The sequence below is a fragment of the Hyperoodon ampullatus genome (assembly GCF_949752795.1).
Source record: "Hyperoodon ampullatus genome assembly, chromosome: 19".
Classification (NCBI taxonomy): domain Eukaryota; kingdom Metazoa; phylum Chordata; class Mammalia; order Artiodactyla; family Ziphiidae; genus Hyperoodon; species Hyperoodon ampullatus.
In genome coordinates, this window is record NC_136932.1 from 9,212,978 (window position 1) to 9,228,103 (window position 15,126).

Consider the following 15,126-nt stretch of genomic DNA (forward strand, 5'->3'; position numbering starts at 1 on the left):
AGAGCGGTTGGGCCCGTGAGCCATGGCCGCTGGGCCTGCGTGTCCGGAGCCTGTGCTCCGCAACGGGAGAGGCCACAACAGTGAGAGGCCCGCGTACCGCAAAACAAACAAAAAACCTCAAGCTTGGTCATGTCTCTGTTTAAAACATTGTAGTTTGTGCTCTGTATGGTCAAGGCCATGTGCCTTGACCAGGCCCTTTGGGATTGGTTCCCTGCTCGCTCGCACAGCCTCACCTACTGCCCTTTTCTCTTTGTGCTTCATGCTTGGGAACACCAGACTGCACACGCTTCAAGCCCACCCAAGGTTTCATGCCTCTTGCCTCTGTACTGTCCTCCGTCTAGAATGCCTTTCCTTCATCTCGTCCTCCCAAGAAACTTCTGTTTGGCTTTCTTCTTCTTCCCCTCCTCTAAGCCATCCCTCACATTTACTCCTTTCCAGCCAACCAAGAGCTGAACCACTTCTTGGTACACTGCCATTGTCATGTCAACACACTGTCTTCTATGTATAATATGTCTTCAGGTGTCTGTGCCTCCTCTCAGTCTTAGGGCCCCGCAAGAGCAGGGACTTTGTCCTAACCAACTCTTTCCCCAGCACCAGGCACAGTGTCTGGCATATAATCCAGGCCCAGATCAAGTTCTACCTTTTTCATGGACCCTCCCTTGTTTCCTAACCTTCCCTCCTCTGAATCCTACAATTTTCTTCTCTGTATCATTTTTGCCCTTATCACATATTGTCTCATTTCATTATCTTTTAAAAAGTGGCTCATTTCTCTGACAGATTTCATCGGAATCAGAATTTTCATTATTTAGTAGCTGTTGGCCTTGTATCTCCCTCTCCCCTTCTATCTCTCAGGTCTCAGTAAGGAGTTGGGCTCTGAGCTAGTTTGTCCATCATAAGATGGTGACAGAGGCAGCCCCAGGCGGCCATGTTTTGTACCATCTGACCCTGGGCACCCCTCCTGCTTCTGGGTCACAGCCAGGAATGAGTCCCTGATCCAAGGAGAGACAGCTCACTCACAGGCTGGCCAGATGAAGTCTCTGGCTCTGGCAAAAACACTGCCCAATCCAGGTCAAGCTGGGCAAAGCAGAATCTTACTCTTGGGAATTTTAATTTAGAAATATGCTAGGGTAGCATTTGAGACTAATAAAAACTTGTACAAATCTGAGGTAGTATGATACAAAAAATATTATCTAAGTCTCATTTATGTACCAACTTTGAAATAATGGAAATATCCCAAAATAGGAACCTGGAGCTACCTGGAATCCTGGTCCACACTTTGGGAAGCCCAGCAGCACAAGGATTTCTACCCCTGGTTTCTCGTCAGCTCCCTGTCTTTGTGACCACCTCTCCTATTGAAATCAGAGCCCCACTCATTACAGAGTCTGAGCGGGCATGGGGTCCTTCCGTGCTTGTGACCTAATAGTGTCACCAAAGTGCCTAGTACTGTACCTGGTCCATAGCAGGTGCTCAATAAACAGCAGCTGCCTCCTTCTCCTCATTATTATCATTGTTATCAACCCTTTGGTGGCAAATACAGCTTATACTTCTCTGCATCCCTGTTGGAGTCTAACAGTTCTGGGCTCCAACCTTAAGTCACACTTTTGGACATGGGGCCTTGGGCCCTTGAGCAGGTTACCTACATTCTTTAAACCCTGTTTCCTATCTGTCAAACGAGGATAACAAGATATGCTTCCACGGACTGCTGGGCTAAATAAGACCATAAGATGCCTAACCCAGGGCTTGGCACCAAGCAAGCAAGTGGTAAATGTTAGCCGCTGCTGCTTCCTATTGTTAGTAGTACTAGTCATGCACCTTAAACATAGTAAATACTTGTTGGCTCACTGAAGTCACCGCCCAGAGAAAAACACTTGTTTTTCATTCTCAGTAAGAAACTTTGGGAGGTGATTTTGGGCAGGCACTGAGACAACAGATGTCTCTCATGCAGCATCAGCAAACATAAATCAGAAGAGTTGACCGACAGTTCACTTTGCTTGGAACTCCAGCCAACCGGCAGAACCTGCTGGGCTATCTCCCAGGCCCACTGATCCTCTGGGGGACCGTGTGCTCTCACCCCATGGCTTGCACCGTTCTTCACCTCATATTACTAAACCACCAGCACTATCTGTGGTCATTCTGGTAGATTATCAAATCTTGTTCATCCAGAATTTCTTTTACTCATTCGTGTATTTAACTCTCACTGACTTAATAAATGTGATGAATGACTTTCTTTGCAGGAGAGGAAGAGCCTTTGCACCTTCCGCAGGTGGCACTGTCATTATATAATCAATTGGAATCATGCAGCCCTGGGCCTGTGCTGGGTGAGGCAGGAGGTGGCTAGGTTTGGTGCCAGGCTGAGCTGGAGGGAGGTGAGCAGCACACAGCTGACCCGCAGTGGGGTCAGGAGAGGCCAGGGCCTGAGGAGGGCCGTCTTGGGCAATGGCTGCTCTCACACATTCTTCTTTACCCTGTCTTTCTGGCACCTGCCTGCTAGTTATCCAAGGGTTGGGATTTTTTTTTGAAAGAAAAAAAACAACCCAATGGGAAATTTCCACCAGCTTGAAATGGTGGACACCCCCCTACCAAGACAGGGTACACATTTGTACATGAGTTTGAGAACTTGGGAGAAAAGTCAGGCCTTGGCTCCACAGTGGAGGGAGGCCCAGTGATCCAAATATTCTCGCAACCCCAATGACCGTACGAGAGGGGCCAGAAGTAGATGATCCTCTATGGGCAGGAGGTCGAGCAGGTTGTAAATAACTGGTACTTGATGAACCAGGAGAGAGAGCACCAGAGTAAATTGTTATTTGATTTAATGATCTATGCCCCTTGAGGATGGTATGTTTTCCAGTTCCCAGGGACGGATGATCCTGGGGAAAGAAGGGAGGCAAGCCCCTCTTCACCCTTCTACTCATCCTCCTTTGCCCACATTTCCTCTTGTGGAAGTACTGGCTACCATGAGGGATTCTAGTTTCAGCTCTGCTTCTTCTTGCAGGCCCTTGTTATTGGTATATAAATATTCAACTATTTACATTTTAATTCCTTATCACATGGTTAGACTTGGTTATGAATTTATACTTTTTTTTTTTTTTTTTTTTTTTTTTGCGGTACGCGGGCCTCTCACTGCTGTGGCCTCTCCCATTGCGGAGCACAGGCTGCGGACCCGTAGGCTCCGCGGCCATGGCTCACGGGCCCAGCTGCTCCGCGGCATGTGGGATCCTCCTGGACCGGGGCACGAACCCGCGTCCCCTGCATCGGCAGGCGGACTCTCAACCACTGCGTCACCAGGGAAGCCCTACATTTTAATATGAGAAAAATAAGTATTTTACAAGCAATGCTGAGAAGGCAATATTAGAAAATAACATTTGCAGGTGGCTTGAGGCAGAACAGGGCTCACTCTGTGGCAGTCTCGTGTGCTGTCTCACTTTCCTCACCCGCCTCTTCATCAATCCAATATGCAGCCAGAAGCTTCTCTGCTGGGGCTTTGATGACTTCCCTGGGGTAAGAAGAATAATGCCAAGGCTTTTACTTTTGAAAGGAACAATTATAGTTTTCATTACTTCCTCACTTTAGATGAGAATTTTAAATTGTCCCCTATCATTTACCCTGCATCCTTATAGAATATCTCATCCTCATCAGAAGACTCCCTGTCGTGCAGCTTTTGTGCCATGTTTTCCTTGTGTGTGGCTTTGAGAGGGCTATACACATCCCTAAGCCAAAGTGGCTGCCTTCTCCAGAAAAAGCCCTCCTAGAACACAGAAAGGGAAATATTAATTCTGCATCTCCCCTGCTTTCTCTGGCCACAGTACTTTACCCTCCTCAAATTTACCTGACTCTCACTTTCCTCTGAGCTTCTCTTACGCAGCAGAAATCGAAAGAAGCCCCTTGGAGGAAAACACACACAGTTAGTGTTACATGTCATTTTTCATCTCTCTCACAATGTGTTATCTCTGGTCTTATTAGAACTAAATGGGTAGCTCAGTCCATAATCACAATGAGCAAAATCACCACAGACCCGGGATCTTGAAAATCATTCCATGCATGCTGGCCTTCCAGAAGTTCTCTGTGTCTGTCCAAAATGGCCCCCCAGTGTATCTGGGGAGACCTTTGCATGTGGCTTAGCATGGAGTATAGGCAGGATTCTCAGACCCGTTCACCTTTCTTGGCCCTTGGCCAAGTGCCCTCGTGCAGTGAAAACACTGCACAACGGCGCTGGGCAGAAACACGTTACTCTCTAGATGCGCTTCACACCTGTCCACTTCGGACTTAGTTGCACATGCAGCATTTGCTGGGGGTGTGGGTGTGGGTGTGGGGAGAAGGTGCTTTTATTTTCCTGGCTGCTCTATCCTATAAGTTGAATCACACCAAGTAAGCACCTGAACCCAACGAGCAAAGTTATCTATAGCTCTCTGGCTTTCACACTGCAGGCTGTCACTGAGGTGTCAGTGAATTGTGAAATCAGTTTAAAGGCCATGACCAGCAGGGAAACACAAAATACACTTTTTGAATACAAATAGAATAGAAAAAGATCAGAGTGCACAATAAGTTTGTTTCAGAAACTACTTATGTCCATATAGTATGTGTCTACTGAATTGTGACCTAAAACGTAGCTCACAGCCCAAGCACAGTGTGATCAGTAGAGTAGTCCTCGGTGGAAAGGGGCCCTCTTCTTTTTGATAATCACTAGCAGTACGACCACGGGGCAAGATATTTTCCCTTTCTCTTTCTCCAGTTCCTTATTATAATAGGAAGAGGCAAACTACTGTCTAAAGTTTCTCCCGGTTAAAATTCTATGAGGTTTGGATAAAGGGAAGAGAGAGTAGAGGCCTGAAAAACAGGAGGATGAGAAGGGAAGTTTTCTTGCCACTTTCCAGAAGGGACTCGTATGTTCTACCTTTCGTCAGCTTTGAGTGAGGCCAGCCCCTACATCCCCAACCACATGGCCCTCCCTACCCCAGAGCCTCCTAGAAGGCCTCCGGCCTGGCCTGATGCCTAGGAACCAGGCATCAGGCCAGCAGGAACAGGTACAACCAAAACCTCTCCCTGTCCACCCTCTTTCCTTAAAGGACTAGTGAAAGCAGATGAATGTGTGCCAGTCCTGTTCTAACTCAGCTTGGGCTGGGGAGCTAATTGTGCTGATAAATAAATTAGGGTAAACCATTAGGGTAATTTAACATTCTTCCTGCCTTTGGTGAGGAAATTGAAATAGATGAGTTCTAAGTTGTCCTCTAGTTGTAAAATTCTGCTTTCAAAAACCAATATTTACCTTCTGCTTCTTTTTCTATCTTCCTCTTTTGCAATTCTATGAGAATAAATCTGTTTTGAAAGAAAACATGATCATGATTATCCATGACAACTATTTCCAAATCTTTATTCACTCCTTTTTACTTTAAATCTTATCTACCCAGTGAGATGATTACTTTTTTAAAGAAAGGAATTCTACCCTGTTTAATAATCCTTTGACTCTTCCACAGTACCTAACTTAGAGTCTTGCATGCAGCTGGCGATATATTTTATTGACTGTTTTAGATAACGTTCAACAGATAATTCTTTTTTTTTTTTTTTTTTTTTTTTTTTTGCGGTACGCGGGCCTCTCACTGTTGTGGCCACTCCCGTTGCAGAGCACAGGCTCCGGACGCGCAGGCTCAGCGGCCATGGCTCACGGGCCCAGCCGCTCCGCGGCATGTGGGATCTTCCCAGACCGGGGCACGAACCCGTATCCCCTGCATCGGCAGGCGGACTCTCAACCACTGCGCCACCAGGGAAGCCCGATAATTCTTAATAAAAACTCTTAGAAGTAGGAAAAGAAAATAAAAGTATCTAGCAGAAACCTAAGCATTGTTTTAAAATCAAGAACAAAGGTAGGATGCCCAATCATTACTGCTACTATTGATCATTGTGGAGGAGGTCTGAATCAGTACGATAAGAAAATCGAAGTATTGTAAAGGAAGAGACAAACATATTTGCATATGAAATGAGGGACCTAAAAAGACCAAAAGAATCACCCGAAATTTTATTGGAAGTAACATGAGTAAGATGGCTCCATACAAAATCAAGAGATCAACATTATAAGCCTCAATAGCTTTCCCATATAACACAAATAACTAACTAAAAAACAGAAGAAACATCCCATTTATTATATCAATAAAAATGCATAAAGTACCTAGGAATAAACTTCACCCAAAATTTGTAAGACCTATGTGATGAAAATATTAAAACTTTTCTGAAGGACATTAGATACCATTAGATACCATGAGATACCAACCTCCTAGAATGTTGTAAAGAGGTCAATTCTCCTCAAATTAACCTACAAATTCAATGCAATCCATTTATATCCAAAATAATTTTTAAATAAAACCTGGCCAGCTGACATTTGGTAGAGAATATATGTAAGTATAGTTATGAAATGTATGAAAAAGAAGGTCAAAGAGTAGGATCTTGCCCTACCAGATATAAAATATGTTATAGAACAAGTGGAATTAAGCAGTGTGATATTGGTACTGGTACAGGACAAGATAACTGGATCACAGAATAGAGTCCAGATGAAGATAGTATATTAGACCAGGGAAGAAAGAATAAACCATTCAGTGAAAGATTTGAAAACAATTAGATCTTCACGTAGGGGGAAAAAGTTAGATCCCCTACCTCAACCACACTAGAAAACAAATACAACAAATTCTAGACAGATTATAAAAGTACTTGAAGAAAATATTGGAGATGATTTTTACATCATGAGGTGACAAAGGCCTGGCTAACAAAACCCACCCCACATTGAGTCATGAGGAGAGGACGGGAAGATATGGTGGCAAACTGTCAACATACCTCCTACGCTTCACAGCACTTGCCCCCTTTTCCCCTGGACTGTTGTCTTCTTCTTGATGACTTATAAAACTCTTGGGAGTTCCCTGGTGGCCCAGTGGTTAGGGCTTGGCGCTTTCACTGCTGTGGCCCGAGGTTCAGTCCCTGGTCAGGGAACTAAGATCCCGCAAGCTGCACAGCATGGCCAAACCCCGCCACCCCCAAACAATCAAACACACAAAAAACTCTTTGTAGTAAAGAAATACTAGCTTTCATTGAATTTCAGTGTTTCGAATCTTTCCAGTGTTTTTGTCCCTAGGGAGTCAAAAGAGTGGAGTAGGGAGCACAGGCTTTGCAGTCGGGTGAAACTGGCTTCTACTTTTGGTTTGGCCACTGGGGCCTTACATTGATCTCCTTCATCTATGAAGGAGGGATAGTAATATCATCCTCACAGGACTGTGGGCATTAAATCAGACAATATATGGAAAACTCTTCCTCCTACGCTTGGCATGACTCAGTGCTAAGCTGGTGTCACAGACGAGATGGTGGAATATACCAAAGGCTCTGCTTGTGGCATCAGGTTCTGAAGGCTCTTTCCCACCATAAGATTATAAAAATATTGCTTTTATTTTCTTTATGTGGTCTTTTTTCACCTTTATGGAAATATGTTTATTTAAGATGAAAAATGGGGATCTGCTATTATTAAACCCCAAATAGTTAGGCAGCTACTCTATCACCATTTATTCATTTTCTTCCACTGATTGGAATATTAAAACATGACATTTCAAAAGTCTTAAGAACACATGGGTCTATTGCTGAACTCTATGCTACTTCAAATAAATATTCAGTTACATTATTCCTCACTGTGGAATTGATATAACGCCTCATCTCTCTTCCGTTGAACACCATTATTGTCTACCATAAGAAGAACGCTGCATGGCCCCTGTCCTCAAAAAGCTTATCATATAAGTGGGAAGAAGAAATAACGGTTAGGACTCCTCGCTTTCACTACCAAGGGTACAGGTTCAATCACTACTTGGGGAACTAAGATCCCGCAGGCCAAAACAAAACAAAACAAATGCAAGGTTAAACTAAGTAGAAGTTAAAAACAATAAAAAGGTGAATTTCCAGAAATTCTAAAAAAGCAAAAGGCCATATGCCACCTGGAGATGTAGAGGGTACAGTCTGGGCAATAGCCAATGACTGGCAAGCTGACCCCATGCTAGTCCCCAGCCTCCTAGGCTCAGAAATCATACTCTTCCTCACCAAGAGAGAACTCACGTCTTCCTGTTGTGGCAGTCTCACTTTATCAATATCACAGGATTGATCAAAAATCAGAATGCCAAATTATTACTTGACAATGAGAAATACATCTGTTCTACACACAGGGCATCCGTGTCTACACAATCAGAGAATTACCTTCTGTGGAGACAGGCCTCCGTGGCACACTAAAGCACAATCACACAATCGAAGGCTACTTGGTGAAAACAGAATTAGAAAAGGAATCAGCTGAATCCAGAATTTAATGGGAAGGCCTGAGGTAGCTGGATCCATCCACATCCTCAACAGGCACAGCCTGGCTAGTGGGCCTGACTCTTCATTTATGCTGCCTAAGGTGCCATCTCTACTCTCGGGCAATGTGAGGATGGGCACTGCCCATGTTGGTCTCTCCTCACCTTTTCTACGCTTTCACTACTGACCAACCCTCCTGCAGATAGACACATTTCTCTTTAGAAGTTAGTACATCATCTCAGGTTTTATTCAAGTGTGATAGGTCAGGAAGCCATTGGTCCTTACACATCTCTGCTCAGCTCCATGATGTGCTAACCTTGGTGTTTCTCTCTTGGGGGGCTGCCTTTTAAAAAACTGCTTACCACTTTTGTGAGTTCTGAGGGGACGGGACTGCTTTGCTATGGCCCCTAAGAAATGGTGACAAACCTCACAGGACTAGGATCAGGAGGGCTGGAGTATTCAGGGAAGGCTTTATGAAGAAAGATATCTGAACTTGAGTTGGCTTTTCAGAGATTCATAGGGCTTCCACAGGCAAAGCAAAATAAAGGAATTTTAGATGGGCAAAGGCACAGACAAAAGTAGGAATGGGTATGGTGTAACTAATGTATAGTGAGGAGTTGCTTTGGCTGGAATGGAGGGCTGCCATTACAAGAGAAAAGGTAAATAAAGTAGTGTGGAGTGGTAGGGTAGAATCAAGACTGTCAGCTTATTAAAATCACTCTTTTAATGTTAGCAGCTGCCTGTTGGGAAAAGTAATAAACCATTATGTAACTGAACAAAAGGTAAACAGGCTAGCTCCAGGAAAAGGCTACTCTAAATATGACATACTTTAGGGTAGCCTGCTGCAGGATTTTACTTGCAGTGTTTTAATGGAAAACTATCTGCACAATTCCTAATACACCGGAGAAGAAAGCTGCTAAGTAAACCTAAGGAATTGACGAGATCACACTTTTATCTTTTAGGCATGTCCTTTTAGCCCTCCCAGGGTGACTGATAGCTCCATGAGTATGGAGATCCTATATCTCTCATCACTTCAGCCAACAAGGAAAGAAATCAACAGTAGAATGAGAGTGACTGGTGAGTACATCAAATCAGCATAGTTTTTTGAGTTGAAGAAATTTTACTATCATGTCAACTCTGGCCTTCTTATAAACTTAACTTGTCAAAATAGTCCAATGGCTTGTTATCATGGATCCAATTCCATAGAGATCTCCTGGGAGTGGAGTTCCTTTAAAAATCCTGTGGGGACTTCCCTGGTGGCGCAGTGGTTAAGAATCCGCCTGCCAGTGCAGGGGATGCGGGTTCGATCCCTGGTCTGGGAAGGTCCCACATGCTGCAGAGCAACTAAGTCCCAGCGCCACAACTCCTGAGCCCGCGCGCCTCAAGCCCGTACTCCACAACAAGAGAAGCCACCGCAGTGAGAAGCCCGTGCACCGCAATGAAGACCCACTGCAGCCAAAAAAAAAAAAAAAAAAAATCCTGGGAATATACTTTTCAGTAAAAGAACAAAGCGTATCTCAGTCCTCATGACTAAAGAGAAGAATCAAGTAGTAGTAGGTGGAAAGGTGGCTTTGATTCTCAGTTTCTGGGTACTGAATCTGAATTAATTATTGTCCTTACCTCAATGAGACAGAGAATTGTAACCAAAATCGTCACTATTACAGTTACAGATATTGCCAAGATGAGTCTGTTGTTATAGCCATATCCTGGAACTTCTTTTATGAGCTAAAAAAATAAATAACCATTTTTTAACAACAAGTACATGGAAGGGATGAAAGCTAACTATTCTTAAACCTATTCTAAACAACAGCTAACTATTCTTAAACTACTATAAAACCCAATCCTTTCAGGAGAGTAGCTTCTATAAGAACAAGCCAAACTTAATGTTATTAATCTTATCATTAGCATTTTCTTCTACAATTTATCTTGTGTTATGTCCTTTTCTCGTCTACCCTAGGAACAGTGGCACATTCTCTAAATGAGCAAAGTGGGAGATCACTGTCTTAGGCAGTTTCATGGCTGAAGATGAGATACAGACTAGGAGCCCGTGGTATTCCCGCTTGGGCACGTTAATGGCATGTCCTAAACTGAGTAGAAGTCCAGGTCCCATGTGTCAGGGGTTATCCTCACCTCACTTGACTGCTGCTCTTTCTGCTCACTCTGAGCTTCTGTGCTCTCACTGATATAGTTATCAGCTTTCCACTGGTCCATATCCCATTCCGCTTTGGACACCTTTACTTCTTGCTGCTTGCTGAGAAGCTTCATCAGGATGCCTGTTCTAGAGAGGAGGTTGGCACAGGCCCGCTGCATGTGGGGCTCCGAGCAGTCCATTTTCAAAGTCTGGATAACGTGATAAATGAGCCTTCGCACGTCATTGTTGGGGATGAGGGACCGTAGCTGCTGGTTTAGCTGAGCTTCAACTTGATCACCCGGGGATGTGAGCCCTGGGAAAGTGAAGCCTGTGGGCTTAGAGGATAATTCAGTGCCCGTGTTGTGGTGCTCCCATTGTGTTTCGTTGGTGTGTTGAACAGTTGGCATACTGTGGTCTGCAGCAACAGTAGAATGTGCAGTGGAGACGTTCCTATGGGTAGTGTTTCCAGGGCCGGTTCCTCCTGGCAGAGTAGAGTTTCCTGTAGAAATAATTTCTTCAGAAACATTTTGTGCGGTATTGTTTTCTGAAGTAGTGTTTTCTGTAGAAGGGTCTGAAAGAGAAAATAATTCTGGAAAAGGATTTTCCTGAGAAGTCACTTCTCTTGAAGGTGAAACAGCCTCTCGTGGAGGGGAATTTATGAGATCCCTCATGACAGAGAATGGAGGGCTTGCAAGCATCATTCTATTGAGTGAACTTTTCTTTCTGAACTTTCGAATCCTTTTGACTTTGGGTTTTCTGTGGACCCGATGAGACTGAGTTTTATGGAAGATATATTTTTTCCCAGAATGTGAGATTAGTTCAGGAGCCTTAATATTTCTAACTCTAGGCTTTGCATCTTCTAAAACACGAATAGTGTTGGATAAGTCTTTTGATTTGCTTTTAAGCTCAGATGGGGATTTTGGAGGGATGGAGGCAGAAGGCCTGCCCTTGAAGTACTGTTTCAGGGAAGAGAAGCCTGCGGCCTTGTGTTCCTTTACGAATGAAGACTCTGCATTGGAGGACTTTCCCACCAGCTTCCTGGGCCTCTGCACCATGAGAAGCTGTTTCAGCTTTCTTGGGGATGGCCTCCTGAGCCTTCTTTCTTCGACAGTGTTCGCCACAGATGGCTGGGCATTCTGTTTCCTCCTGACGCTCTCATCTCCCACTGCTTTGAGGTGCATTTTCTGTATGCCCCTTGGGCCCTTGAGGACCTTGTTCACTCTCAACAGCTTTTCCTCTGTACTTTCAATCTTACCTAGGCTGTCTTTCTGTGGTTGGGCAGTTTCCAATTTCCTTTGAAAGATGTAGCGTTTAAACATGGCACTTAAAAGGTTGGAACACGCATGCATGGCAGGTTTTTCTTCCTTTTTAACCCCATCAATTTCTTCTTGAGTTTCTGCATCTAACAAATTTTCCAGAAAATGGAGTTTCCTCAATTTATTTTTATTAGTAGAATGGTTGCGTACAGGTTTAACAGAAGGGCTCCTTGTACTGTTTTTCAAAAGGCCCAGCAGCATATCTCCATCTTGTATATTTGAAAAAAGAAGTTGAATAAATGGTAATAATGTTGATTCCACATCTCCTAGATTTCCCTCTGAGATATATGGCAGTATGTAATTTAGTGCACTGATAATATCACTTTTATTATTAAAGTCCAGCTGCTCATTCATGAAGCCTGACAAGCTGACAGCACTTTTATCTGAGGACGTCCTCTCTGACTCAGTAGTCAGCTCGGTGCTGTTGTTCTTCTTCCGGGCTTGTAACACCTTCATCAACGATCCTTCTGCATTCCCTATAGATGTTTCTTTATCTGTCAAAAAAGAAGGGACTGTTTTTGATCATTGAAGACTGATGGGACAGCTTTTTGTCAGTCCACAGCCAAATAAATTAGGAATCAGTCAACGTTTGAGTGACACTTAGGAGAAAACAAAACCCACACTTAAGCCTATGAGTGGCAGCAACAAGATGTGAAAAAGATCTCTCTTCAAAAAGTGGCTATCTACTCAGAAAATTCTGTAGCGTGAAATATAGTAACTATATTCAGGATTACTCCACCGGTTCCCAGGGGCCAGTACTCAAGAAAAGCCAAGGCTGGAAGACAAATATTCCCCTACCCAGCTGGACTCTCTGCAGATCTACTGTGACTCCTCACATTCATATACCCCATCCTGTCCTGCCTCAGAGGCACAGGAGTGTGAGGCTTCCTCTCTCCACCTCTTCAGTGTGCTTGTGTGCTTGCTGCTATCACAGATCTCCACGACAACAACCGCCGCTAACAGGTCGTCATCTGGACATGTCCTTCTCCACCCACCCACCGAGTCCTTTGCTCAGTCCCTGCTTCCATATATCCCAGCCCCCATAACACAAGGCTCTATACAGAAAAAAAAAACACTATGGCGGCCCTGGCTCTTTGCAAAAATTTGGGCAGGGATCTGGGGTATAAGTTAAGAGATTTGCCAGATTGTATGCCAATGTGGAATGTTCAGCAAATCAATGGAAGAATACCTGAGGTCCTAAAATACAGAAGGGAAAAAGCAACTTCTGTCAGATGGCTACTTTGCTTTCATTTCATTTTACTTCTAATATTTCCAGCTCTACTTGGGGAACCATCCAAAGCTTCTGACTGTGTGAAGGTAATGTGTACCATTGTGTAGCTGGGCTTGTCTTCCAAAAGGATTAAAAGTATTTTTGGTGAGGGTCAAAGGAGGAGGTAAGAGTCGTGAGAAAGGAGGAGCATAGGCTTGCAGAGAGCCCCAAACTGGGGACAGGAGATCAGGGCACTAGGGTCATAGCACTTAACACCTCTGACCTTGTTTTTCCTCACCTGTAAAAGGAGATTAAAAATGCCTTTTCTGCCCATGTCTGGGGGAGAAGGGAGTAATATACTTAGTAAAAAAATTGATTGGGGGAGTTCCCTGGTGGTCTAGTGGTTACGACCCGGCACTTTCCCTGCTGTGGCCCGGGTTCAATCCCTGGCTGGGGAACTAAGATCCCACAAGCTGTGTGCCACGGACAGAAAAAAAAAATTGTGTTGAAAAATCAGCAATATTGTCTTTATATAGGTAGCAAAGTGTTATTATATATGATGTGCTCTAGATCACTGAAAGAAACCTGTATTCAAGCTACCTGGGCATGAAAGCACAGTTTGGAAGGCATCAAGTTAGTGCCAATAAACCTAATATATAGAAAAATAGTTGAAAGCCCCTGAGTGTTTTGTGGATAGAAAACCTTGAGATTCAGAGCAAGTGCAGAGCTGGACAGTCTAAGAATAAACTAGCTCTCCCATCCATTAGAAGGGCTAGGTAGCAGCTTCTGGTTATGGAACCAGAAACTCTCAGGCTCCAAATAGGACATAAAATAGCATCTCTTGTACTCTTTATAAAATTGCAGAAACAAACAAAACAAACAAAAATATATTTACACCTGTCCTATAAGACAAAGGGTACTTGAGACCTAAGGTATATAAAATCAGTTTACAAACTGTGATGCACTATGTGAATAAGTTCTCATTTGCAGAGGGCACAGCATAGGATACGTGGCCATTAATGCTAATTCCCTTCCCCCTTCCATTCCTTTCTCTTGTTCCTTTATGTATGCGGATCAGTTACATTATTAAGCTAACAATGTAACTGAGCTATTATTAGCTTAATAATGTAACCAAGAATCTGATTTTTAGCAAGGGGGTAGTTCTTAGAAACTTAGGGAGCTGGAACTCTGAATGAATGAATTAAAATAATGCAATTACATCATTAATTTTAAAATTTATCATCATTGATTAAAAATAAAAATTAAAAAATTAAATTAAAAATTAAAAATTTATTATCCTGCAATGGAGACTCACCACAGCATGTGACGTCTGTCAGGCATTCACTGTCACAACACAGCTTGACTGTCTTACAGACAACCTCAATAGTATTTTTAAATTGGCAGAGGCAGCAGGCCATACAGCTAGGTAAGATCCTATAAATGGAAACACAGGCAATTAAATTCGTGGTAAAAGATTTACTCGAGTAGGTAGAAGAGGTAGGCCAAGGCCACCACAGACCAGTGCAAAAAGGAGTTCTTGGGGCATATGGACTGGAGAACTGGATAGGGGCCGGTTGGCCAATTGCTGCCCTTGACTGTTGTAAATAAATATAGAGGAGGAGAGAGGTGCCCAACAGAAGGATTAGGATGGCAGTAGGTATGGTATGCCTAGAAAAAGGGAATGGGGATTAGAATTGGGTGACATTGATCTGTAGTTTAATTCAGAAGTATCTCCTTCCAACCCGAAAGCCTCACTTTGGGTTGAGAGTACACAGGAAGAAGGCAGACTTCTAAGAAGAGTCTGAATAAGACTGCACCTTCTGGAGTCCCTTTCTCAGTTCCTATTTGTGAGTAGTAATATATTAGAAATTATTCTAGTAATACAAAAGCATCGTGTGGTTAAACAATAACAGAGATCGCATTGGCGAAATCTGGACAAAAGGAACATTCCAAAGAATAACATTATCATTACAGCAAGGTATAACATAGTTAATTTTTTAAAAAGCACATGAGTTCAAAATGATACTCAAAATGAAAAGTGGGGGAGCTCTTCTTTATAGAATAATGTCAGCTAATAAATGCAAAAGGAACAATAGAATTAGGAAAGTGTCATTTTGCAACTATCAATGTAATAATCGATTCAGACAAGGATTATCATTGAT

The 15,126-nt window shown here is 43.4% G+C and overlaps 1 protein-coding gene across 1 annotated transcript in view; it reads right to left on the bottom strand.

Annotated features, from left to right (window-relative positions):
- Positions 1 to 2,798: 2,798 nt before the first annotated feature.
- The window catches only part of LOC307067863 (leucine-rich repeat-containing protein 37B-like), a gene marked incomplete at its 5' end in the record, with an annotated part of 29,174 nt that continues 16,846 nt past the window's right edge, over positions 2,799 to 15,126 (bottom strand). Inside the window, 7 exons of the mRNA XM_079725497.1 lie at positions 2,799 to 3,493; positions 3,603 to 3,745; positions 3,827 to 3,881; positions 5,264 to 5,313; positions 9,928 to 10,032; positions 10,438 to 10,751; positions 14,280 to 14,398. Coding sequence (XP_079581623.1) covers positions 3,391 to 3,493; positions 3,603 to 3,745; positions 3,827 to 3,881; positions 5,264 to 5,313; positions 9,928 to 10,032; positions 10,438 to 10,751; positions 14,280 to 14,398 — 889 coding nt within the window. The 3' untranslated portion in view covers positions 2,799 to 3,390. The remainder of the gene's footprint in view (positions 3,494 to 3,602; positions 3,746 to 3,826; positions 3,882 to 5,263; positions 5,314 to 9,927; positions 10,033 to 10,437; positions 10,752 to 14,279; positions 14,399 to 15,126) is intronic.